At 41.3% G+C, this 26,256-nt stretch overlaps 1 protein-coding gene across 20 annotated transcripts in view; it reads right to left on the bottom strand.

The window, feature by feature from the left end:
* Positions 1-26,256, bottom strand: part of ANK2 (ankyrin 2) — a 343,812-nt gene that overhangs the window by 58,374 nt on the left and 259,182 nt on the right. For all 20 annotated transcript variants that reach the window (XM_075750947.1, XM_075750956.1, XM_075750954.1 and 17 more), the window contains 4 exons: positions 25,618-25,716; positions 23,420-23,518; positions 17,908-17,980; positions 5,024-5,168 (listed from right to left, as the gene is read on the bottom strand). In XM_075750947.1, coding sequence (XP_075607062.1) covers positions 5,024-5,168; positions 17,908-17,980; positions 23,420-23,518; positions 25,618-25,716 — 416 coding nt within the window. The remainder of the gene's footprint in view (positions 1-5,023; positions 5,169-17,907; positions 17,981-23,419; positions 23,519-25,617; positions 25,717-26,256) is intronic.

The following is a 26,256-nucleotide window of genomic DNA, read 5'->3' as shown; positions in this document are numbered from 1 at the left end:
GCAGGATAATCTCCTTATAATGAAGAGCATGAATTTCTTTTAAGTAAGGCTCTTTGGAGAAGCTCTCTTTCTTGCTTCGTCACACAAGCAAACCGCTATGGAAAACCTGAAGAAACGCTGAAATGACTCTCTCCGAAGCTTTGTTAGGATCTAGTCTCTCCCCTTAAAATCGTAAGTAATTGATATCGTCCCCTGGAAGGTACACGCAGCAAGGTGAACTGTGGCCAGCCGCAAGCTCCTGTGCAAAACAAAATTCCTCCTCTCTATGCCAACAGCATCTTTCGAGAGGCAGTCCAAATGGGAGCACTGTTTTCTTTGTAAGTACACGCAGCTCGACAGAAAACCGGTTGCTGTAGCAATGCGAGATGCAAGGCAGGAAATAAGCTGCTTCCAAGCACTGGCTCAGAATGTAACTGCAGCATCCACCAGCAAAAAGCAAAAAAAAAAAAAAAAAACCAACAAAAAACCCCAAAACAAACTGCAAGACACCACAGAAGGACATATTGAGGTAAATGGGGTTTCTGCTACCAAATAGCACTAGCTTTGTCCTTTAAATATTTACTAGCAGCAGTATTAGCACGGTGATTTTTAACAACAGATCAGCCACCTTCAGATGTCGTACGTGCACTCTGTGATGCTGTTCTGTTTCTTGAGGAATATAGTATGTATAACTGAAGGCAGCAGGTTTATTTTCATGGCTTACACATCCATGAGTAGTACTCAAAATGACTAACACGCCGGCTCGGAACAATAGGCCATTTATTCAGATACAAAGTTTTTTAAGGGATAATTATCAGCAGTTAGCAATAAAAAAGTCATGTGTACGTTACGGACACGAGACTCGAGTGCTTTAAATGCAGATCTTGTTGGGAATCATGTTTTACCATCTGAATCAGTGCAGTCAGCCGTTTTTAACAATAGCTACATTCACACAATAATTTTTTGGATCCATTTTTAAAAACAAATGGTTATCTTATTTTTATTAAAACTATATGGCATTGAAGAATAATCAATGCTACTGATCATTGAATTATACCAATGGCCTATTTAGCGTGCTAGATGGATTGTACCAAACCGAAAGCAAAGATAGGTATTACACAAGTATCAGCCTTAGGAAAGTCTTGAGAAAAACCCAAACCCAACAATAAATAATCTCTCTAACATGTCCTGAAATGTCTTTCACCCAGACAAGCGGAAGAGGTGAGACACGTAAGGCTGGTATTATTGGAATTATGCCTTTCTGGAATAAAATTCTGATGCCATTAAAACAACCAACAAAATTTCAATAGGGACAGAAGTTCACCCTAACTGTCTGCATATAACAGTTCAGAAAAAAATTATGAAAGGGAATCTCGACTGCAAAGTATTTTGGTTGAACGTTTTAGTGTGAATTGGGTAGGCAGAGCACACCTCGCTTGTTCACAACAAGAGTACTTCAGGGAATGTTTGTTCTTTGGTTGAAAAACAAGCCGCAGTAGCAGACCCCATTTGCCATCACTATCCTTTATTCATTTCGATCTTTGACACTTTCAGAACTGCTTTGCTGCGCCATGCAATGCTCGTAAGAGGTCCACCATCCAAGTTGTAGGTTCTGCTATTCAGCTAATGTCATGTCCTGGATACGGAATGAAAGGAAGCACGTACTAGGTTTGACTGGTTATCTGTAGGGTGATTTTGTCCATATTCTCCTGCTACTACCACCACTGCAAGTAGCCCAGTACATATCCACTATGGAGTACCTGTATGTAAGCTCCAGTAACTATCCAATACCTTGAGAGTACGGGCTTTATCTACAGGCAAGGTATGCACAAGCATGACCGAGGTCTGTAGTAAATTAGAAGTTTAGAATTAGAATTTCCTGCTACACTTAGTTTCAAAACTAGCGTTCAGATGACGCTGCCCCTCTTCTGTGCGCTGTACCAGCTAAATGTAGAGCAAACCAGCAGGTAAAAGGTCTCTGCTTCTGAGACTTTGAAATGAAGGTACTGAAACGACAGTCCAGTTATGGAAGTGTAGTGGCACTGAACAGAACTTCTTGTTTATTATCGTACTAAGTCTTTGGGAATCCTGCAAAAACCCCACCAATCCAAATCACAGAGACAAAATGGATGTCTAATTACAGATTCTTCCCAAATCTGGTCAATAAATCTTAAGTCACAGGCGTTGTGAGGTCAATAGCACTCTACTCGGCCCCAGAGACTGAACTGTGGAACCCAGGAATGCTACAAAGCTCCTGAACGCAACAGCCTGTCTTGCTCGTGTTAGGTGATGCACGGGCATGTATCACCCACCTCTTCTAAGCCCTGACTAAAGCCCAGGTGGTGTCCAGAAAATATGAGCAGCATCCTCTAGTCAAGTTTCCGGATAACTGGGAGACCCTGTTGCAGCACACATCCACGTGCCAGCCTAGACAGAGCTCCAGCAGTCTCTAGCCTAGCTGAGCGAATCTCCGGTTGTGGGAAGTATATGTCATTTCAGAAGCTGGGAAAAGACCCTGGCATCACTGAAAACTGTATAAATCAGCCTTGAAAAAGTTCCTCTAAAGACTGAAACCGTTCCTCACATCTGTCACAGACCAGAGATGCAGAAGGGACTTACAATGAAAGGGAGTCTTTTCACATCCTGGTGATCCGATATGGCCCGAATCAGTTCTGGCTCTCGCTATTCAGAGGGAGAATCCAGCAAGTGTAGTCTATTCTTTTTATTCTTTTTTTTTTTCCCCTTTAATTCTACCACTGTTTCTGCACACAGAGAAGGAAAAAGGCTAACCTGCCCAGCAGCATGGTGACAGAAGGATAGCCAACAGCTGTTGTCACCTAGCACAACTTCCCCGATCCTTGCTAAAGCATCTGTGCAGCGATCAGGGACGTTTCTGTGGGACGGCGGCTATGTCATACTGCGACCTTTCTGGACAGAGCGCGCTGTTGGATCAGTATTCACCCTACTTATCATAAGCATTTGAGACTATACCTATCTCCAACAGCAGCACCGTTCGTTTGGTTCCCCAAATCAACTTTCTGGCATACAGCAGGCCTCCAAAATGGATGAACAGAGACAAGTGCCACAGAAGGATATAGAGACAACATGTTTTCATGCTGTGTAATACCTACCTGGGCATGGTGCTAATGAAAGCATATGAAAAAGAATGAAGGGGGAGAGAGAAATAAAATAAAGAGGGAAGATGGTTACAAAAGAAAAAGATATGGGTTTAAATCAAATTGTTCAATGCATAAGATTACATGAGTTTAGACTGCTAATACTATTTTGCTTTACTGAATTTCTTGAAAATCCAAAGTCAGTACAATGCAATGAAAATCACATTAAAGCAAAAGCAAAATAATTTAAGCAGTCTCTGTGAAAATTCTTACAACCAGTAACCTGACAGTGACAGAAAATGAGACCGTGGAGTTAGGAAGATGCAGTTTTTTCTTTCATTTCTTTCTCCCTTTATAATTTTGCTTCATTTCAATATAATCATGCTTGAAACAGGATGTGAAATAATTTTCATGCAACATAAAATAGAACACATCAATTACAAGCCAGTGAAATCCATTGACAGTATTTAAAAGCTAAAATATTCTAGAAGGGAGCAGAAACTGGCTTAACACTTGCCTGCACAATCATTTCTACACATCTTAAAACTTTAAAAAAACCCCACAAACCAACAAATTTTGTTACCATTGAAAGCGTGTGACAAAAGGTTTTCATGTTTAAGCATTCTGATGTAGTTCATAAACATCCTCTGAGACTTAAAAAGCCACACAGTCACTTTGTTTTCAGTGGATTCACTGGAGCTGTCTAACACCCAACAAAGACTCCAAAGCTTCTAAGACCTGAATGACGAGGGATTTACACATGCTGTGAGGCAAACCGAACTGTTTCCTGACATCTTTTGTTCCAGGAGCAATTCATAGCCTACTGAAGCAAACAGAATGGATCCTACTGATTTCACTGAGCTTTGGAAACGCTGCCAGAATAAAAATCAAGACTGGAAAATGAGGGAGGTTAAAAATTCCTTCAGTTGCCACCATCTCAATTTACTTTTTTTTTTTTTTTTCTGCTTTACTGAACCCCAATTCTAAAGGCAGTAAATCTGGAGACGTTACTGATTGATGCTACACGTTGCCTTTTTCAAACGGGAATGCCTGGGTAGCCTGTTCTAAACTAGAACTGTGGGTGTGCATCTGCCAGTTTGAGTCTACACTTTACGCTCGCTAGTAAAGGCTCTCATTTTGAAAAGTGGACTCCGTATTTTTTGTAGACTATAGTGACATGCTCTAAAATAAAATTAAAAAAAATAAGAAGGATTAAAGCTACAGATAGTATTATTCCGCAAACACATCTAAGGCTTAAGTTCAACTTGTTGGATATGAGCAAATCAGTAAGTTTTCTGGACTGAACGCGCATTCTTTTTTCTAATTTACAACATAAATACTGTGCTGTGCCAGTAGAAGGAAAATGATTCTCTTTCCTGCTAATTCAACCCTGATGAAACAGAGTCAATGTGCTTCCTGACAATATACTCACTGCCAATCCAACGCGGAATGACCAAGTCCGTTGCTCCTTTCCTTATACCTATAGCCAGCGAACTACTCTAAAAAGTTGGCTCACCTAATCCTAACACACCCTGCCCACTTGTCCGCTCATCCCCGTGACGGGAGGAGATGGGGATGATTCATGAACCCTTTCCATAGACAGCTGGACTCTTCTTCCTTTGCCTGACCACAATGGCAATAAAGCAAGCGATGCCTTTTCAAGAACCAAAAAAGAATCATAAATTCTTCACTAGACTCCAAGTACAGTATTAGTGCCAAACGTATTCATTTCTGGACTGGTCAGGAAATATTCCTCCTGGTCACCCCTTCCTCCTACAAAGTGGCGACTGCCATACATAATAAAGAAACGTTGACAAGTGCATCCCACGTCTCCCTTGAGTTAAAGGCCCTGAGAAAGGGCTTTCAAACATGTGTAACAACGTGTGTGCAGAATTATCATAAGAAAAGGTATGTGTCCAGGCAAATACCTGTCAGATCGTCCTCCTTCCAAGCTGTACCTTAGGTAGTTCATACCATCTAAGAACTGGCTGCTTGGTAAAGAGTCATCTCCTAGTTCTCTGAGGTCTTCTGGCCTGAGGTACTCTCCTCCATCTCCTGTCATCGTGTCGTCACCTTAAAATCAACCACAGAAGGGACAGAGGTAAGCACACACACACGCGTTGGATTTCCTTTACACATTGGGATCTAACAGCCGGATGGCACACTAAACAGGAAGGCATTTTCCACTCGGGAAACACCGCAAACCACAAGCAATTAATGTATTTAATGGAACTGGCACATCAAGCAAGATTTAAAAGAAAAAAAATGAAATCAAGGTGATTAATCAATTAGATTTAATCTCATTTTTGCTGTTTCACATACTTGGTAAGGGGCAAATTTCTTTGCTGATCTCTAAAGCATGGTGTCTCTGTCCCTTTACCCATTTTAGCTCTCTGGTCACAGCTATACTGCATCGCAGCCTGACAGCTGATGATGAAATATAACCATTTACTTGACTGTAAGCTATGTGTTTTCAGCCGAAAAGGTGTTTTCTGTGGCCTTACGCCTGATAGTTGCAAATCCTAATTTAAACTCGCCATTGTCCAAACTCCACATCATATGAGGCTGTCTCACCCATGTTCCAACATCCTTCTGTGATCAGCAAAAAAATTCTGATTTCTCAAACACAGCAGTATCCAGAAACTGGAAATAAGCTCACGTGGTAATGAACATTAATGAGAAAAGTAAATGATAATGAATCAAAGCCTGAACGATCATTGGTTATCTGACATAGTAACCATTTTGCATATACTCCGAATAACAGGGTTTAATTTATTACGTTTTTTAGGTCCAAAATTATTTTCCCCAGGAAATTCTGTCCATATGAAGTCAGCTTGCTTTTCCCCTGCAGACTAACAAAACAGATTACATTGCCAAGCAACATGTCGATGTTTCTTTTCACTCCCATTTGCGACATGGTTTGTCTCCACAGTTTCTGCCTGGAGATTTCAGTCACTTTCCCAACGGTTAATTATCACTTTATCAGCCTGCCAGAGGCTTCGTGTGACCCACAGAACCCACAACACGACCCTAGGCCACCGGTATCTTCCAACTTTCTCATTTTCCAAGCTGCGTGGGCAAACCTGAAGCTCAGTTACATGAAGGAGACTGCAACCGGTCTACAGGAACAGTCGTCGTCAGCGACGCGTTCCATCTGCGGTAATTCACCCCGCTATGCCGAGAAACACCAAGGGTCCTAAAGGTTACGTGAGTGGTATCCGTGCTGGTTCAGACAGAATTCATCTGGGTATCAGGACAATTGCCACTTGGGTGATTTAAAGTCTTAATAAAGCAAAATCGCAAAACCCCCAATTATTGTTACTGCTGGTATTTCTGGTAGAGCATCTCCTCCCCGCCCCCCCGCCAAAAGGTTCTTGGTATTCCAAGCTGTAGGAGTGGTGGTCGCTACAAAGGAAGAAATCTGAATATTTCTTTTCATGAAACAAATCAAGTTAGTTTTTCTAGCTTGATGTTTCAGCTAATAAATAAACAATTTATAATTTGTCATCTAAAAACTAAGTAACATTTGGGGGTTTTAAAGCTGGGGTTTTTTGCGTACGCAAATATTATATGTAAAAATGAGGCCTAAATCTTTTCAGTATAACAACAAAAGCTCTTGAAAATTCCATCTGCCCACATTAAGAGGGAGAAACTGGGCACAGTTTCACAGAAAACAATAAAACGCATTTAATCACTGCATGTTTCCTGTCTTCTGACAGATGATGCCTCCTCTTTCCTGGGAATGTCACATTATAAAGCACAGGGCTTAGTGAAAACTTGGAAGATATTAAGGCAATGCTGTTAATCAAACAGTAAAAGGAATTTCAAGTTATATTTCAAATAAACTAGATACTTATAATCACGCCAGACATTCCGTCTATAATAGAAACAAAGGCAAAACCTTCACCACTTTCATCACACCCACATCCTTTTCAAAAAAAAATAAAAAAATCCAAACTCTCCTCTTATTTCAGCTTTGGCCTCTCATCTAAGAGTTGTCAATAATGGGTCTAAGCCACACAAGCTGTTTCATGTGATGTCAACATCTGCAAACAGTAATGAGACTATCCATCTCTATTTCACAGTGTCTTCAGAACATTTATCTGTTGGTAGCACAGCGTAGTTGCTAGCATACTAGTCTTGAGTCAGCAAACTAGAAGTTACAAGTCGCTCCCCGCCAACCCCTTCTGCCCTTCCATCTTTCCTTAATGAGACAAACTCCCAAAACAAGTAGTTCCTCCTAGTATACGAAGCGAAAAAAAAAATAAATCTATTTATGTCTAAATGATTGTGTAGCAACGTAACATTTCATACAATTGTGGTTACCCGAGTGTCTTAATTCCTGCTTTGCAGGGAAATTGCACGTACGCAAAGGGAATTATTCTGAGTCTGTGTAACGGGCACTCATTCATCCTGCCAGTAATACTGTGCTGTCAGCAAAAGATGTAACACGGCTAAATTGCTGAGTCTCCGTCAATTCAAACGTACACAGACATGTTATCTGCTGAGAAGAAATTACGTATTCAGCTGACCCTGAGCTTCTTTACACAGCAAATCTTACCAGATGGTAGTTCTGCGGCGGTACGAGAAATTCTCCGTTTTAATCATGCTAGAAACGATTCATCTGCCATCAGATTCCCCATCAAATTACCGACGGTAAGGTTTTCGCTACCTACTGAGCAGTTTGTGACAAACGTAGCCCTTGACATTGATGCTCCATGATTTGCAGTGGCCATCTACGAACTTACTTAGTGGATTGCGATGAGTTACCCACTTACTGATTTATTTTCTATTTACTAGAAAGAACACCTTCCTTTCTTCAGTGATACCAACAGACTCTCAGAGGTTTACTTGACAAGGGATAACACGCTACAAAACGCTGGGTGACCTTGTGCTGTGCCCCAGTTAAAGCATCCCTGTTCAGCCTCGGCCTCATCACTGCTACTGCCCATCTTGCAAATATCTCCAAAAATTTTGTCCAAATCTGCATTTCTGAATAACGTCATCTTCTTTAGGGCAGGTTCGAAAGGAAATAAAATGCACTACAAGGAAGTATCAAGTACCAGGACTCTCTTAAAGGAAACACTGGGGGTTTACTGGTAAGGACACTGGAAGAAGTAGTAAAAAAACCCAAACCAACCAACCAACCAACAACCCCAATTAAAATCCCCACATCTAGGAATCTGTTTATATTTAAACAAAAGGTGGCCAATAGCTGAGTCTCTGCACTTGCTGCTGCTATTATTCTTTCTTTGCGGAGTGCAAACAACTCCCAATATGATGGCTAGCTTTTCCAGCGTGATGGTCCCACTGCCCTCTCAGCAATGGTCTGGTTAGTCCCTTAATCTGTTTCCAGTGGCCAAACTAATGCCCGGGAACAAGATGCAAGACACACACCACACCCCCCCAAAAGCATACATTTTGTACGGGTTTGCAACACTTGGGGTTGGCTCTTTTCTCCTCTGAAAGGGGAAGAAAAAAACCCAAACCAAAACCAGCAAAGGAGAGAGATCACTTGAAGGAAGAAGATGGATACAAAGGGTGGGACTGGCAAGGGGCAGGTCACAGAGGCAGTATAAGCAGGTTCCAGGGCTGTTACTACGAAAAAATGGAGATATGGACCTGCTAAACAAGGTGCTAAACATCTCTATGAGGTGTTGGCCACCTACAGAAACTATTAAATCAAGTGGCCGCTTCTGCAAGACTGAAGACCCAGCACGTGACAGGATTGGATCCAAGAGAGGGAAAGAAAGGATGAAAACAGAATGGAGGCATGAGAGAGAGACAGTAAAGTTAAGAATCAGAATGGGAAAATTAAATAAACTTTAGGATTTAAATACTATGCTTAAGGCAAGGAAGGCCTGATACAGAAACTTATAATGGGCAAGTGAAAACTGCATTGATGGTTCTTAGTAACACTTCACACAAAGCTTTAAATCTTTGTCACAACCAAGCCAACCAAAGGCATGTCTGTTTTAAGCAAAGAGGGACCCGGAGTTCTTTGGCCGGTGAATCCACACATACCAGACTGCAGAGCCGTGCAACCACGCCAGCCCAGAAGCAGCAGAGCTACGGTGACTCCGTGTTGTACCTGAGCAAACAAGTTCTCTCGCAGCAGGGACTATTAAGCCATGCAGCTGACCTGAGCAGGCATCCCCGCACAATTCTGCACCATCACGTGCAACACAGGCGGCACTCGCTGGGGAACGTTTCCACCCTGCCGTTTTCCGCTATAGAGATGCTCCAGAAAAACCAAACGGCTACTTCTCATTGACTCAGAAGACCATGAACCTTTAAGACACTGCTGCCGCAGAAATGGAATTAAAATGGCAGTGGTGGCAGCACTCGGCAGAGCTTCACGGGGCTCTGACGGAGCCTCCCGCAACCACACAGCAAGAAGCACGCAGTTTAGCCTACGAGGAGCAGCCTGCGCTCCACGTATCCAGTGATGGTGCAGGCAAAAAGTGGGCAAGGCACGAACGGGAACCTTCCCTGTGATCTCTTAAAATGCAGCTGCCTGGAGTTTTTTCTAATTGCGTAGACTAGGGAGCAGGAGTAAACTCCATTGCCAGTCCCTGTCAAAGCCACACAGAACTGTTTTCAACTGCTGCGTTAAAATAGAGCCAACCAACGCACAAAAATCCACAACTAATTACCTTTTTGCTCATGGCAGCAGTATTCGTATGATGACTTTTAGTGCTCTGCTCCTCTTTTTTTTTTTTTTTTTTGCATTTTATGCTGACCACCTATTATTTCTGTGTACCATGAACCCATAATATCCAAATATAGCAATGGGTCTCAACTCCTAATTTCTAAGACACCTGTCAGCAGGAAGGGAAGCACCTGGACAGATCTGAGCCGCCACTCAGTAAATATTTGCCTTACTCTAACCGAGTAGTACAGAGAAAACAAAAAATCTAATTTTGATGCTGATGATGCCATGTGTTTGAAGACAGGTTTTGAGCATTATAAATCATTGAATGGACTACTAAGAGAAACGGGCGACACGCTGAGACCACCTATCTGCTCCTTGGGCGACAGTTTGGCTGACCGCACAGGATTTTACCAATCCATCGAAACTGGAAACCACGCTCGCAGGGCTGTGCTGTACTACTTTTCTTAAATTCTGCAAAAGGGAGCGGTACCTATATAAGTGATTAAATCAAGCAACAATCACAAACCACTTTGAGATTTGTGTTTTAAATGCAAAGCAACATTTCCAAGACAGCAGCTTTGAGGCACCCAGCCACATGCAATTCTCAGCTTAGCAAATCAGTACTGGCTCACAGAAGTGTTTCATTAAGATTTCTAAAACAGACTAGCTTTTTCTTTTCTTTTTTTTTTTTTTTTTTAGAAATTCTCCTCTGATATGAGGGAGCTATGCAAATGTTTGATCCAGTAAGCAGTTTTAAAATTTTCACCACACCATTCTGGATACGCATCTACAGAACCAACTCGTTTAGGGAAGCCTCAACAAAGGCAGTTTCTACCATTCCTATCGTTCTCCTGCAACGTAAGCGAGTTGCAAAATGCAACTGCTGTAAGAGAATTGCTCTGGAATTGTTTCTCGCAAAACAGAGAGAAAATACAGGCAAAAGTTAAAAAAAAAAAAAAAAAAGAAAAGGCGGCAGTGATGGAAACTGCCAGAAATTGCTTTTAATAGATGTTTTTAAAGCCAGATACAGTTATGCCAGTTTGCCAAAATTATTGTTTTCTCTGCAGCATGCAGATAAGTCTACAGCAAGTGCCACTCCTTAAACATAACACATGGAGAAGGGACAGCTATGGCAAGCACAATTTTTTATGGAATATGTAAGTCCTGAAGCATCTTTAAAGGAATGTATAATGCAGAGTTTCTCTGACACTTGCCTTGGACACCTTCACTTCCCTAAAGTCAATTCTGTATTTAATGCCCCCCCCCCGAAGTTTCCCTGAATTACAGTTTGGCTAACGCTTTAAATTTCTTTATTTTTAGGCAGTCAGGAAAGCAGGGGTTCATGGATGGTTTCATGCTGGGTTTCATATATATCGATAGATGACTTAAGATGAATCATCATGTTAGGTATTTGTAGCTCCATGCAGCACTTGCAGAAAGACAGCAGGTGAAGCAAATGAGAGGAGGGGAAAAAAAAAAAGTATGTCTACCCTCCAGGATCCACAGGAAGGGGAAGACGCCTAAATTTTGTTTTCTCGCAAATTATCCTGCTGCAAAATGAATCCCAGTATTTCGCAGGTGGCTACTATGGTATTTATGAAGTTGTTATATTGGATCTAGGTAACAAAGACTAAAAGCACTGCCTTTTTAGAATTAGACCAGAACAAACTATCCCTACCTCGCTAAGCCACAGAAGCTTTGGAAGGTCATCGATACTAACTGGCGTGCTGTAAAGTCCGAGGTGTGGAAGGGTTACTACGCCACGTACAGTCAAAGCGGGACTTGAACGGCTTCTCTGTGTAGTTCAAGAGGAGCAATAAAGCAGAAAGTACGGGGAAAAGTGATGGAGAACTGATTTAGCTCTTTGTTTCATCAGAACACTGCTTTCTTCTCATGGAAGAGGAAAGTTCACCCTAAACTGGGTATATATTTCCTATGAAATAGGAAATTTCCTCACAGTATGAAACGCATTGGGCCCTAAGGAAGGAAAGCTTGGTCTAGTACAGATATCTAAGAGACCCAACCAACCTGCTGAGCAAGACTCTGCAGGCGTTAAAGCGAAGAGAGGGGAAAAAAGCCTTTTTCCTTCTTCCCAGGGATACAAAGTATTGACTAATTTTGCCTTTGTGAAATTCACGTGGCACGTACCGCTCTTTCATGGAGCACTCATAAAATATTTGTAAAATGTCATGTACTGCCACACAAGTCATCCCACAGAGCCACGTTGGTCCAGGGAACAATAGCCGAAGACATCTGCTGCCCACGGAACGGGCAATGCTCCTCTGACTTTGACTACAAAATATCTGAAGTACTGTCCGCAGCCATAGAGTCTTTAGCTAATTAAGGTTAACGTAAATGTAAAAGCAACCAGCTTTTAATCAATCATGAGTGGGAATAATATCCAGTAGCTTTAGAGACAGATTGAGATCAGATGGGTAAGACTAGTCAAAAATACATCTCCCCTTTTTAACATGCTGATTATGATGTACTTCAACGAACAAGCTCTTGTAGGTTCCCCCTATAACATCGATCTCTGAAGGAAAGAATTCAGCACTCGATATTGCTCATAAAATAACAACTGAGGAAATAATGTATAGTGTCTCCTGGTCATGCCCATGCATTCTTCCTTCTTTGCACTCACAAATGTGTGTCTGTAGTTTGGGTCATGCCTATACATAGCCCTGACATCATTTATTATTGCTAATCTGGTCAATTCTACTTTTTGTCAACACCACTGATGCAAATGAAAACCAGCAGTTGCATTAAAACTTTTGCCAAAATTTTTGCGACCTGACCACAATCTCCTATTTTTCATTACGAAAATGTTGACAAGTGAGTAATCTTGAGCAATTCTACCCTAACAAAAATAAAATAAATTCTAGGAACTGGGAGGCAGACACTGGCATATTTTCCATGCAGGTTATCACAAGTAAAGTTTTAAGAATCAACTCTTATTTACCAGCTAGTTCTTTCTGAGCACAGATTCCATTAAAGAAAGTTTCAGTTAAGTTTTCAATACGTAGCTTTTGACTTCTGTAGATCAACAATCTTTGGCTTCCATTTATGCTACCGGTTATAAGATGCTTAATTTAGAGTGTGAATTAATTCAGCGGTGTTATTCTGAATTTACAGTGTTTTAACATGCAGCAACTTACTTAAGTCAAGAACAGTTACTGGCTGCAACTTTAACTTCCAGGTTTAATTAAGGAAAGTTATTCCTGGAGTCTTCCTACTGATTAAGCCACTGCTTCAGTGGAATTATGTTCATGTACAACAGCAATGAAGTCTGCCCAGACTTAACTGCTCATTTCTCACACATGTGCCGCAGTATTGGCGTACTCTAAGGCCACGTGCAGAGGCACTCGGGAAATTCAGTCATATTTTAGCACATTTGATTTATAAATACTGTGATAGATACTATCAAGGAATTCAGTATGCTTATCGACACGCAAGCTGCAGTTACCACAAATACGAAGCGATACACTTTGAGAAGAGAATATTCTTGGGTACCAGAGCACATTATCATTTAATAACAACAACATTCACAACAATAACTAGGCGGCCAGTTAGTTCCCGGCAAGCAGTTCCAAAGGTAGGTACACAAATACACGCGGCATTTACTTCCCAGCTCCCAGCTCGCCAGGCAGAGCACCTTGGCATTAGTGGAAAGGGATGGGAAGACCGAGATAATTAGAGTGACTTGCACAGAGTCATTTAGGAATCATCAATGGTGCCAGAAATAAATTCCTGAAGCCTACTGGAGTGTCTGTCTGTCTGTAAAGGAGTAACTTCTCAGTCCTTTGTGAACGTACGTCTGAGCCAGACTTACTGAGCGCTTAGAAAGCTCGCTTCGTTCATAGTTCCTCTACACTGGAAAAAAAATTGTCTACACTGAAACCAACTTTTTTTTCCATAAGAGAAAGGATTTTTTTTTCTTTTTAATCAGAAATCTGATGATCAGGTATGGATGAGCTGTGAACTTCTTTCCGGAAGCTAAGATCACATTTTTGATGTCCTTAAGCAATGCAGGAGTTCACAGATACGCCACCCTGTCACTGATGGACACTCGTGAAGGGGTAGCAACCCTCCCTTTTACACAGATACTATTACTGCGAATATGTTTGAATGATGTACTATCACAATGTCGAGTAAGCTTTGAAAATAAAAAGGAGAAAAATGAGCAACTCTGTGAAAGGAAAAATGCAACAGTCCGACACTGGGTCATTATCGTATGTAGGCATTAATGCATATTGTATTTTATAAATTATTTAAGGACATGTGACGATGCTGTTTCCATTTTTAGAAACACTTCAGCAAATTCAATGTCCTAATCACCCTCTTTTTAAGACGACTTTGTTATTTGTGATTTTTTTTTTTAAAAAGAAACACAAAGTTAAAAAAAAAAAGCCAACAACGTCACCTTATGTCTCAAGCAGGCATAGGGTTGACTCTTTGGCGACATTTAGACAAGCATCCCTCGTGAAAGATGCTTTTTGTTCTTTGGATATTGTGATTCCAACTGAGTTTTGAGACTCTGTTGACTATTTGCACATGACCGTTTGCTCGACATTTGCCTATCCCTTCTCTGCAATTGAAATGTCAGCATTAATTACTGCACGGTGTGAACTGACCTTTATGGCAGCCATCTCAGGGGCATGCTGCTTCTGCCAGTGGTGTCTCACCTTCTACTTCAGCCTTTCTATTCCCTTCTGCCTGCAAAAGTAGTCTGGCTGAAAAAATAACTTGTCACAACAAACAAAGGGATTAATTTTCAGACAGATCGGTTCTCTGGGTCGGTTCACCACATGGGGAAACGCTTGTGCTGACATAACGGAGGATGTGGGGAAGTGTGGTTAGAGCTCTGACAACTTCTTGCAGCAGCCAGAACTTAGTCTCAAAGAGACAGTGAAACCAGAGCTTTTGAAAATTAACTGGACCGAAAATAGAGCAGTAAAACAGAGATGAGGAGGCCCCAACAGACACAAATGAGAGCTCTCCGACAACCTGTTCTACTGGTTGGTCTCGGATCCTCTAGATACAGCACTACGCTTACTCAGCAATCTCAGACGGGAGTCACAGTGAGAAACCATCGACAGTTTGCACAGCTCTTTTGCCACAAAAATAACGCACGGATCGAGTACAGAGGAGCAGCAACATGCTCCTCAATACAAGATTAACATAAGAAAGGAAAAAAAAAAAAAAAAGTTCCTGCCTTTTCTAGATTTTCCTGTATGTCCACACTGACTCAGCCCTAACAGAAACCTCAGTTTGTGCTTAACTTCACTGATTGTGTAGATGCCACTAAAATACATTCCACAAGATGCTTTGCAGTAATTGCCCCTTACTGCTGTAAGGATCTCTCAGGTGCAAATTCCTTCTTTTGCGGCAACGGCTTTAAAGGAACTAAGCTTTGTGGCGATATCGACAGCTAAGCCAGGTACAATGCTAAAAACGCAGAGGTTTTTCAGTACAGTTCCACCCACACAAAGCATTTCTGCTGGCACGGATGTGTGTTTCAGAACCCACATCACCTAGAGTACCTGCTATACGTAGGACCACATAACAGGCTTCCAGCAGATGAAGTAGGATTTTTCTATAACCGTGTTCTTACTAACCTATGAAGTTTCCTTCTCCCCCGCCCCCCTTCATCCTTGATCCTTGCATACAAAAGCTTATGAATCCCATTTCACCTCGTCTGTTATTGGCATGGGTGCTTCTCTTTCCCTGACAATGCCCACCTGCTTCGGTACTTAATTCTGAGACTTATCATTTTTGGAATATGAATACTATTATTATTAATGTAACAGCATGCAATTAGGCAATATAACTGCTTCCCGGGCAAAATGCAAAATCCTTATCACCAGCGATGAACGAGCTCCACAACGGGAGCTGAAATATTTATTTGTTCATGTACTCTTCCTTGTGTTCAACTTCATAATTACATAATTACAGCTGGCAGGTTGACCGTGCCACGTTAATTTATTTCAGAACATACTGTGTCTCTTTAAAGCAGCAAAGAGCACGGCATTACAGAAATCTTCTCGCTAGCCTCCTATAAAGACTACGCCATCGCTAAAAAGTTCATCCTCTTTATTTAAAAAGTTTTGCAGCCTTCCTGCCCCCAGCTCTTTGAAGTTCCTGTGACAACCACCATCCACGTTAGGAATTTCGGCAACGTCCTGAACGTTTTGCCTGTAGAAAGAGATTTCACCGGGCCAATGGCATGAGGAGCTTTAACTGTGCCCGACCTGCGGTAGCGACCTGCGGTAGGATCACAGGGGCGCTATCGGTACGAGTGCTCAGCACTGAGCCTCAGCAACGGGCCAGGGTACCGATGGCTTATCTGTCACAATAATTACTGACAAACAGTCGGCATCAGACGGTAACAGAAAGCAAAAAATGTTAATTCAAAGCACCGGAGAGCATTAGTCATGCTGGGTGGCCACAGTTAAGTTCTGCCAACATATTCAAGATACAGGTAATAAATCTTGGATTTTCTGCCTTCCCTTCCTCCTCCCACCTTTCAGGAAACACACGCCCAGTCACACTTCAAAAGTAATAAAAAGGAGCAGTGTTAGGCACCCAGATTAAACAAATTCACCTTGCTTCAACACAAACAATAAACCAAACAATCCGAGTTAAACAAAACCAGAGAATTTGTAAGTCTTACTCCACGAAATTCTGCTAACGGCACCCGTGCCACTATACGCTTCGCCATCACTGAAGCGTTCATCGTCAGAGGGCTTAAAGGCTGTACAACATATAAATTGGTTTGAGAAAAAGGAATACCCTGTATTAATCCTGTAGAAGCAGAAAGACATACTAGGCGTTGTGGATTTAAAGATGATTAAATGGTAGTTCAAAAGACGGGGAGAAAATTCAACAAAGTGAACAGAAGGCTATAAGCAATTGTAAGGCCATTTATCACAATAACTATACAAGTAGCTGAATGTTTTTCAAACAGAGAAAATGTAGCAAAAATATGCCCGAGAGAAATAATTTCACTGATCGTGATGCAGCAGAAAATAATCACGCTTGTTTGCTTTCGCTTGCAGCTTTGCAAGCATTAAAAAAAAAGCGGCATCTGGAGCCTAAACATCGTATTTTCTTGAGCGTAACTCATTTATCAGCATCAATCCCATTTCAAAAAGTAATACAAGCAGTTTAGGAATGTGAATGCCATTAACTTCCAGTACCATTTACAACCGCAAGTGCATTTGCATTCTTTGTAAAAGGAAAAAAAAAAACAACCCTGTAACCGTGTTCCTAAATCCCCGGGACTTTCTGAAATTAGTCACTCTACAAATTATTTGCGTGAAATAATAATAACCATAAAATGGCATATGTAAGATACTGTGATCTTAATTAACACTGCCAAGAGTAAAAAAAAATAATTCAGAAAATTCTTGCAAATGTGTGTGTATTTATCAGATGCTATTGTGATTAAAATTTGTAAGAAGTCATCTGCGGACTTTTAGAAAGGGATGTTTTTAAGCTAGTTCCTGAATTTTGTGCTGTTTAAAACCGCGGTACTTCATCAATCCCTCCAGAAGTTCACAGAAACTTTCTCAGGGCTTAGCTAAGTGGTACAACATACGCCTCCTGACTGGACGTACAATAAACTCTGAAACCAAAGTGCCAAACTTATTAGCACGTTGTTACTTTATGTCATGCCGCGCGTATCCGCGATTCGCGTGTGCCAAAAGCTCCCTCAAGGGACCAGTCTCCTCACCTTCCACCTTATGCATCTTTTTACACAAATGTTTCCAATTAGGCAGAACTCCTAGATACGTGTATCTGAAATAGGTGGCATGAAGCCAAAAAATTTACTGCTCAAATTCTGCTTTACGGGAGGGTCAAACCCAGCTTTGGGACAGCTCTACATTTAAATTTTAAAATCTGAAGTTGGAAAACGTTCTCATTGGTTGGTTTGGGTCAGATAAGCTTTTTCCGAAAAAGACGTAGGGGTCCAGGATTTTACTTTTGGCATCTTTATTCAAATGCCGTAATGACTACATCATTGAAAAAAGGCCATTACACAGAACTTCCTTTCAACCACTGCAAAATGAAGATGTCAAAGTACTTAGGCAGCTGTCTTGAGCCTGTATTACAGGTTACCCACGTGATATGGAACAGGAACTTTGCCAAGTTGCTCACCTTCTTCATCTGAAACATCCAGGACCTCAGTCATTGTCTCAGGTACATTTAGCTTGTGCTTCTCTGTTACAGTCTGCAAAGAGAGAACCATCAATCCTCAAATTAAACACCGAAAGAAGCAGCAACGTCTCCAGCAGGCTATTTTCAACAGCAACGGGATCTGCTGAAACATCTTACAACGTGTTTCCCCTTCCCCTAACTTTATTTTTCATCTTTACTCCAGAAGCTCCTATTCTCAGTGCTGTATAATAAGGTAACATTTATTCTGGCAGAGAAGTACAAAAAAGGGTCAGAGGAATAAAAGAAAAGAAAGCTTTCAAGCAAATTCATTTATAAATGGTGCATGTAGAACAATTCAGCTCAATGTTTCCAAGATGATTTTAAAATGAATTAGGTAATGTCTACAGAAGAGCTTCAGAAAGTTTATGTGGCATATGGAAATTATTAAATCGTAAAGCATTTGGAAATGAAGTTATGAATGATGTGAAATTTTCAAACTAGAAAAAGATGTGAAGGATTTACACAGATCACTTGAAACATTTCTTCCCCCCCACCCCAAAAGTGACTACACTGCATATTAATGATATCTTCATAAATCATGTATATTCCCCCCAAATCATGTATACACCAGGGGAAAAAAAAGAGTTATTTGAAGATTCTGATATATTTTGTGCACCTAAAAGCTTAAAATATTGTGATACAAGGCAAGTATGGATGGAGGACTGCTGGGAGGACACGAGCGTGAGAGCACAGAGTAGAAAACTGGAAGATCTTTTTTTTTATATGATTTTATCTTCATAAATGACTTCCAGAAGGAAACATAACATGTTCAGGCGTGCTGAATCAAGAACAGGGACATCCTTTTAGCGTCAAGATACAGACTGGAGAAGGAGATGAAGAACATTATGAGAGAAATCATAGGAAGGGCAAGGTGTGAAAAAGTTGCCTGCAGGAAACTCTTCAGCGCGTTACGATGCAGGAGACAAAATGCCAAGGACTTAAAATAGAGCAGTGATCAGAACAGCATTAGTCACAGCAGAAGAAGAACTATTTCCCTGGCTCCACCCAGATCCGCGGCCAGTAAGCTGAACCGGGGAGCTCAACACCTCGCCCTCGAAGGTACGTAAGAGCAGATGTGCCCCTTTGGCACGGGGAGGAACGTGTCTTGTGAAACTCCCCCTGAGGTAGTACGTCCCTCCCTACGGGGGATGGTATCTATCAAGCATAAATTAACGTTACACGCAGAAGTAGTCAAAGAGCATACAATCTGAGGGATAATTAATGTGAGCCACATCCCGAGCCCCTTACGCAATATGCTTTTGGGAAAATGGCCATCGCTATCAAGCAGCGAAGTCCCCAGCAGGCTTCGCTGCACAAAACCTAGTAGGTATTTCCTGATTCTGTTCTATACTTCCCTAACGAACCCACAAAGATAGCATCCTTGACTATTATAAGTTACCAACAGCGTAGTTACTTTGGAAATTTGTTTTAAAAGTCTGGTTTACATTTTTGAAATATATTTAGCCGCGCCAGCAGTTTTCAATCCACCCTTCTGAGGAGCAGGGAACGAACAATGTCCTTTGCTTCAAATGGCAATCCCAATCAGGCCTCTTAAATTCACTCTCACCCATGATTCAAGACAATTAATTATTTCTGTTGCAGTGTTTTTCATAACACAGGTTCTGCGTCGAAACTTAGTTTACATTCACCGAATGCCCCCACCAACGTGTCTGCCTTGTCGCCCCTGCATTCCCACGGCTTTCCTCAGATAGAAATGTCAGGCAGCAGTAGGGTGACAAAGCCAGCGACAACAGATGGGGAGGATGCTGTCGTTCAGGTGACGTTGACCTCGTCCCTTCAACAACACAGCAGTAAGTTAACAAATGCATTATAAATTTTTTAAAAAAATTTAAAAATCACTGATATTGGGGCTAAAGAAATAAACCCAGGTGAAGAGGGCTGTATATTTTTCAAGTGATGTGGAGAGGACTATATGCAAGTACCAATTTACCGGCATCGTAATTGTAATCGCCATTGCAATTGTATCTTCACAAAGCGCACTGCAAATTTTCTACTGCCAGTTGGTATGTTCCCCATGTAAAATAACTGAAGTCAAGGGAAAAAAAAAACCCAAAACAAAGACAGGAGGAAGTGACCAATTTCTGAAGAAAGGGGAAAAAAGGGGTCTGCCTAGGAGTCACAAATGCTGGGTTTTGTACGTCTTCTGTATGACTGGAATTTATTTAAGAAAACTTGGTTCCCAACCTTGGCTTATGTACAAAATCCCTTTGCTGAGAAGAACGCAGAAGTGAAAGGATGCTACAGTATTCTAGTCCGCAAGCTACAGGCATAGAGGTACATTGTATCCTGCCCTTGCATGAACTTGGATCTGCAGACCCTAGTAACTAAGGTTTATTTATCATGATTATCAATTTATCCTAAATTCGGTTTTTACAGCCCCCTATATAATAACAATCTGGTCTCTAAGGGTCTTAGACTTTATTATTTATTTACAGAGAAGTAAGGATACTTTATTTACTTCTTGTTTTTCCCTTCAGTCAGAGATAATTATTACATAAATTTAACAATTGAAACAAAGTTTGGAAAACAGAATCAAGTGAGCGTGTGTGTGCGCACGCACACGCACGTGTTTCAGAAGAACAAAAAAGTCTGTAACGCTATCTCTGGAACACTGAACTCAGTAAGAATAACTAATTCTACATCAATTCCCAAGAGAAGTTGTGAATTAATGGTTTTAAATGAACTTTTAATACTATACTAGATTTTTTTTTTTATTTGATAGGCACATCAGAAATGTCAATTCTCAACATTTAAAATTCATATCTAGCCCCATGAAGGGCCCACTTTGAAAACCGCTCAATGTATATTTTTTTAACTCCCTGCTGTTTAGCGCCACCGAGAATTCCGTTATGTACTTTACTTGAGGCTTCTGCATTTCAAACTTTCACTGTAAGGCCAGATTTTCATCTGGTGGCATAGAATAATTCAGGTATAGAAACCTATACGTACATTCAGCGATTCCTTACTCAACAGCAATACACTGTAAACAACCTCAAAGCTCCTCATACATTCATTTGCCCACAGGACGACTACGCCTGTTTGTATAACTACCCCAAAACCTAACCGCATAGCAAACCTTTGAAAGTCTACCTTATTCTGATTTATTTCCTATTCATCTCTCACCTGTGAGTAAAAATAAGTGCACTTTATTACTTTATGTTCACGTGGCTCCACTAACAATAACACTAATGCAAGTAAGAGGAAAATTTGTTCAAAGGTAGACCAAAGGCTTTGGCACTGGAGGTCTTTTCCTCATCTCAGATGGCAGTGACTTGAATATCAATAAAGCATCAGCCTGTCTAACATCCTCCCCGCATCGCTCAGCTACAATCTTAGAGGATGAAGTAGCTATGGTGACAGCACCTTGTTTTCAGTCCTAAATGCTGTGCTCTGGTTTGGCAACTCCAACCTCACCATCTGGAGAACTTTATTGCAGGGAGTGCCTGTTATTTATCCCTCCTCCTTAGGACTTGTTCTCAACTGTGTTTAATCAGCATTCCCCACCATGAACACCACCACCAGGGGTTTATATTCTATATATCCCTAAGGTACAAGATGCAGACAAAGTCATAGCTGAAAAATCTGCTGCGTTTATCCAGGGTTCCCACCTGACTTTTAAAAGCAGTGCTTTTTTTGTTTGAGATTTCACATTTCTCTTAAGTTCAAGCAGTAGAGGTCAACTGCGCAAGTGAGGTTCGGTATTTGATTCAGTCCTAAACCCCAAGCATCTGGTATCTGGTAGAAAAATCCATTACCCTCAGAGTTTAAAGAAACATTTATCCAAAGTAAATAACTCACAGGTGTCTCTTCACAGTGTAATCCCTATTATTACAAAGCATCTAATACTTGCATCTGATGAGGTACAAGGCTCCACAGTGCAGCACAATGCACGACAGAAAGGAAGTTACAACTTATATCAGACGTAAATGGAAGAAGTGTGCCAGGACACAGCAAAGGTGTCATTTGAGGCTAAAAAAAATATACTTTTGAAAAGAGCTAAAGTTGCTCAAAAAATTTTACCTAGGTTTTATTTTTCTAAATCTCTGAGAATAGATACGTGTGTGTTTACGCACGTACATGCGTGATGTGCTGTATGATTAAACAAGAGCACAAATTAAATAACTACAAAAACATACAGTCTTTATTAAGAGACTTCCGGAATTACGCTGGAATTCCTTGTCCAAACCTGAGTCTGATCTTTGCAGGCCATTAATAAATTATGGCTCACTCTATTTGTAACCTTATGCCAGGTTAATTTTGTTCCGTCTCCCTCGGTTAGTATCAGCAGGACTTGCTGTCAGCACGTGACAAAATCAAAATTATTTTCCCATATCCTCACAAGAGACTTTGGATTTCTTCCCTTCCTCTAGCTCTCTTCCTGACTGAGTAGTCACATCTTTTAAGTAATCTGTGGATTTTTACAGCTCTGAGCTCCTAAATAACATCTAGATCTGATACGTTTTCTAGACTGCTCATCTTTCTTGCATTAAAAAAAAAAACACCCCAAAAAACAAACCCAAAAAAGTGCCTGACCTTACAACAGTGTTTCAAGATAAAATGCAGTAACGGAAATTTAAATTAAAATTAATTTCTTAAATGATGCAGTATTTCTAATGTTCTCCCTTCCTACCTGCTAAAACATTGATAGATGGGAGGTAAAAGTTCCCAAGGAGAGAAAACCTTCCCCTCCCAGAGCATCAGAATAAATCAGGTTTTCCTGGCTTAAAGCAACAGTACCACCTTGCTGATGTTAAACCCTGAAGTCAAAATACAGACCACCAAGAGCATGGAGGACTGAGCACATAAGGAAAGATTCTTCTGTATTTTGTAAAAAAAAAACCAGGATCTATTTGAACTGGAAGTGATTTGAGTAAAAAAAGCGACTGATGTGATTCAGAGCCATCTAGTGAGCATCATTAAGCTTGGCACCGGTCCACGGCCGGTACGGTCCAAACGCCAAGACGCTTGCTGTGGTGTGCTGCAATGGGTGAGCCTCCCCAAGGGTCACAAGTGTGGCAATGTGAGGACAGAGCGAAAAGGAGAGCTGAAAAGTGAGAAACAGGGCAGGACCGAAACAACAATGCACAAACTTCTGGAAAGTTTGGGTTTGCAGCTCAGACCCTTATCTAGAAAAAAGTTTTCCTCTGCTTTTGAATAGTTGCTTTCCATCTGTATGCACATAGATTTTGTTACCTAGCTCAGTGAAGTTGCACACGTTTGTTGTTGCACACGTTTCCGCACGCTTAAAAGACATACCGAAAGCATTGTAGCACTGTTGCAAAAATCCAACGGAAGGGGGAGGGGGGGGCTAAAACCAGAAAATAAAAAAAAAAAATAAAAAAAAGGGAAGAGATACATGGAGAGTCTGAGGGAAGAAGAGAAAGACAACATTCTGAATAGAGAGAGACATTTTAATACATCTGCAACTCACAGTTGTGGTGGTAGTAATCTCCTCCGTTACAACCTTCAGCGTATCGACCACTGAGATATATCCCAGGCGCCTTGCAATAGCTAAGGCAGTGTTCCCATTCTGAAGAGAAAAGAGAGAAGGGGAGAGAGCGAGCGCAGTGAGAGGGAGGACTGTGATGTGAACCAATGAGATCACTCTCAACACTTGCATGAGCCAGCATTTCCATCCAAAACAAGGCGCAGCCTAGGAAAATCACTGGGTTTGTACCGTTACATCTGACTCCGTCTTTGTAACTTCTTTAAGACTATAGCCCCGATTGCCATGGTAACACAACACACTTACATCTGCCTGCTACGCTAAATACAAAAGTGCTGTATGGTTTAACCCTTCAGGGCTCAAATTTCACTATACAGAATGTCTATGCCTGCATAAATGGCTCTACATCAGAAATACTCTTCTAAAAAACGTATTTTAAAATATTACGGTTTCACTTCCAGTAGAAACCATTCAATCTTCATCAGGGACAATTCCGTCTTTGGGGAATACGAGATTACAGCTGCATTGTCCACATACGCGTCTATTCCTCCTTACAACAAAAACATATGTCCGATAAAAGTACACAAAAGCTAATAATTTAACAAACACAAACCCAACCTATGTAAGGCTTGGGGGCGGGGGGGGGGGATTAATTTCCATATAAATAAATTTATTTGCGGTTTAAATGGCCATGATATATAGATGTGCCATTCATCAAATGGACATTAAAATGATAATTTAGTAAGTGTTTAGGTGTATTTACCTCCAGTTCATCACCTGGAACACCAGCAGTCTACGGTCCCCGTGTCACTCAACTTGGGGAGGGGAGGAAGGGACATGTGCCATGATTCTTTGTAAAGAGCTCTACACAGAATTCTTTTATGGTATTTTGCGCTGAACCAAAGGACAACACGCTGGCCTACCAGGGGACTCCTGGAAAGCCACTGTACCGCTCTTTGCACTGAAACCATTTCCCCTGTGACGCCAGCGCGCTGTGCGCAGGATATCAGCCTGAGGGCTTCTCTCTACTTCAGTATTGCCTTTAGTTATCTCTAATTGAAGTTCCTCTGTATCTGTCTAGCTCAGCAACCCTAAAGCAACGCACCGTTTGTGGGTTAGCAGCACAAAATGAATAAATGAGCATCTTCAGAGCACAAATAATTTGACCGTTACTGTCACTTGCACATTAAGTGCTCATGTCCCAACTCCCCTATCCCCCTGCCAGATGTCTCGGGTTGAAATTCTCTCTTATCTCAAGCTAGAGGTTGGACAAGAACAGATTTCCTACCTAAGAAAGCAGGCAAACCGTGCAGTAAAGACACATCCTTGAGACCCTGCTTGGATTTGGGCATGATAGCCCCAACATGAGGACTGAAAGCAAGTAAAGAGACCTTTGGTTGAATATGCCCAATAGTATCTTCAGCCCCAGAGGATGGCTAAAACGGTCTCTTGCTCGATGATCTGGGGCATAAACTGGTATTTTGGATAACTTCACAGAAGATTATTCAATGGGCTCTTTCCAGGACCAAACAGCGTGCCAGTGCTGATTTAAGCCCGTGCAATACATGCACACAGAAACTCAATCCGCTCTGGGGAATGAGACGAGTTTTGGACATTCTGGCTGCATTTTAAAGGTTACCCAATTAAAAGGGACTAATAACAACATCAACATGAAACAGGACAGTCGCATTCCTGGCTGACTGCGGAGGAGGAGCTGTGCCAGAGGTTATTGGCGGTCTTTGAGGAGGCATTAACATCAGTGAACTCAGTAAGAACCTGGAACAGATCCAGCGCACAGAGGGACAGAAATCTGGGTCTAAATCTTCAAAAAAGCCCAGGTTCTGATTTCCCCTTAACGTTTACGGAAAAATCCTTATCGAGCTATCAATTTACAGGCAGAAGCGTTGAGGCAGAGGGCAACTGAACAAGCACAGCACAGCTAGCTGCGGCCAGCTCAGAAACCCGTTTCCCCACCTCGCGTTTCGCTTGGTGCGCAGCGAGTTAGATCTGATCTGAGCTACCTTAAGAGGATAAGGCAAAGGAAAGGAAGTTACATCGACACATCTGACAACCAGCTGCACGAGGAATACTTTCACCAAAACAAAGGCTTGCTCTCAAGCCCTAAGCAAGGAAAGAAAAGAACTGTCCAGGGAAACAAGTTCCCACTGGAACTTCAGACTTACAGTGGTGATGGCGTTGGGCTTGGCCCCATGTTGGAGAAGGACGTTAATGATGTGAGTGTGGCCTTGCTGAGCAGCTTGGTGAAGAGGGGTGTACCCATTCTGTCGTCCACGGTGGTTACAATAAAAGCAAACAAAGAACAACAACCACACGTAATTAGATTAGACACTTTGCTTTGCTTCCTTCTGCTCCTTTTGAGATGTTTCAAAAAGCAATTACGCCATCAATTGACCCAAAGATAATAATTCTTCAGTAATAATAATACTCCTTCCCCAGATTAATGAAAAGCTCAAGGAAGAGAATATTTTTATTCACAAATTATCTTTCACCTCCCAATCTAAGCAATCTCTGGAAAGATAGATAATTCCTCATTTCTTAAATCAGAAGGAGGAAGAATGAGGAACAGTAAAGTTAAAGTGACATGCTAAGAACATAAAAATCATAGCTGAGGCAGAGAACATTTTTCTTCCCCTCACATCTTAGTTTTCTACAGAAGCGCCAAGATTTGCCTTTAAAATATTTGAGCCAATTTAAAAAATATAATATAATTTTTTAACAGCAGTGACTTGAGACTATTTGCTTTTAAAAAGGCTAACAACATATACCTATTATAAATGTCAATCAATTTTAGCTTTACTTTG

The sequence above is a fragment of the Balearica regulorum genome, chromosome 4, assembly GCF_011004875.1.
Source record: "Balearica regulorum gibbericeps isolate bBalReg1 chromosome 4, bBalReg1.pri, whole genome shotgun sequence".
NCBI classification, from domain to species: domain Eukaryota; kingdom Metazoa; phylum Chordata; class Aves; order Gruiformes; family Gruidae; genus Balearica; species Balearica regulorum.
The sequence above is the reverse complement of the archived record's forward strand: the minus strand, read 5'-3'. Positions and strand labels throughout refer to the sequence as shown.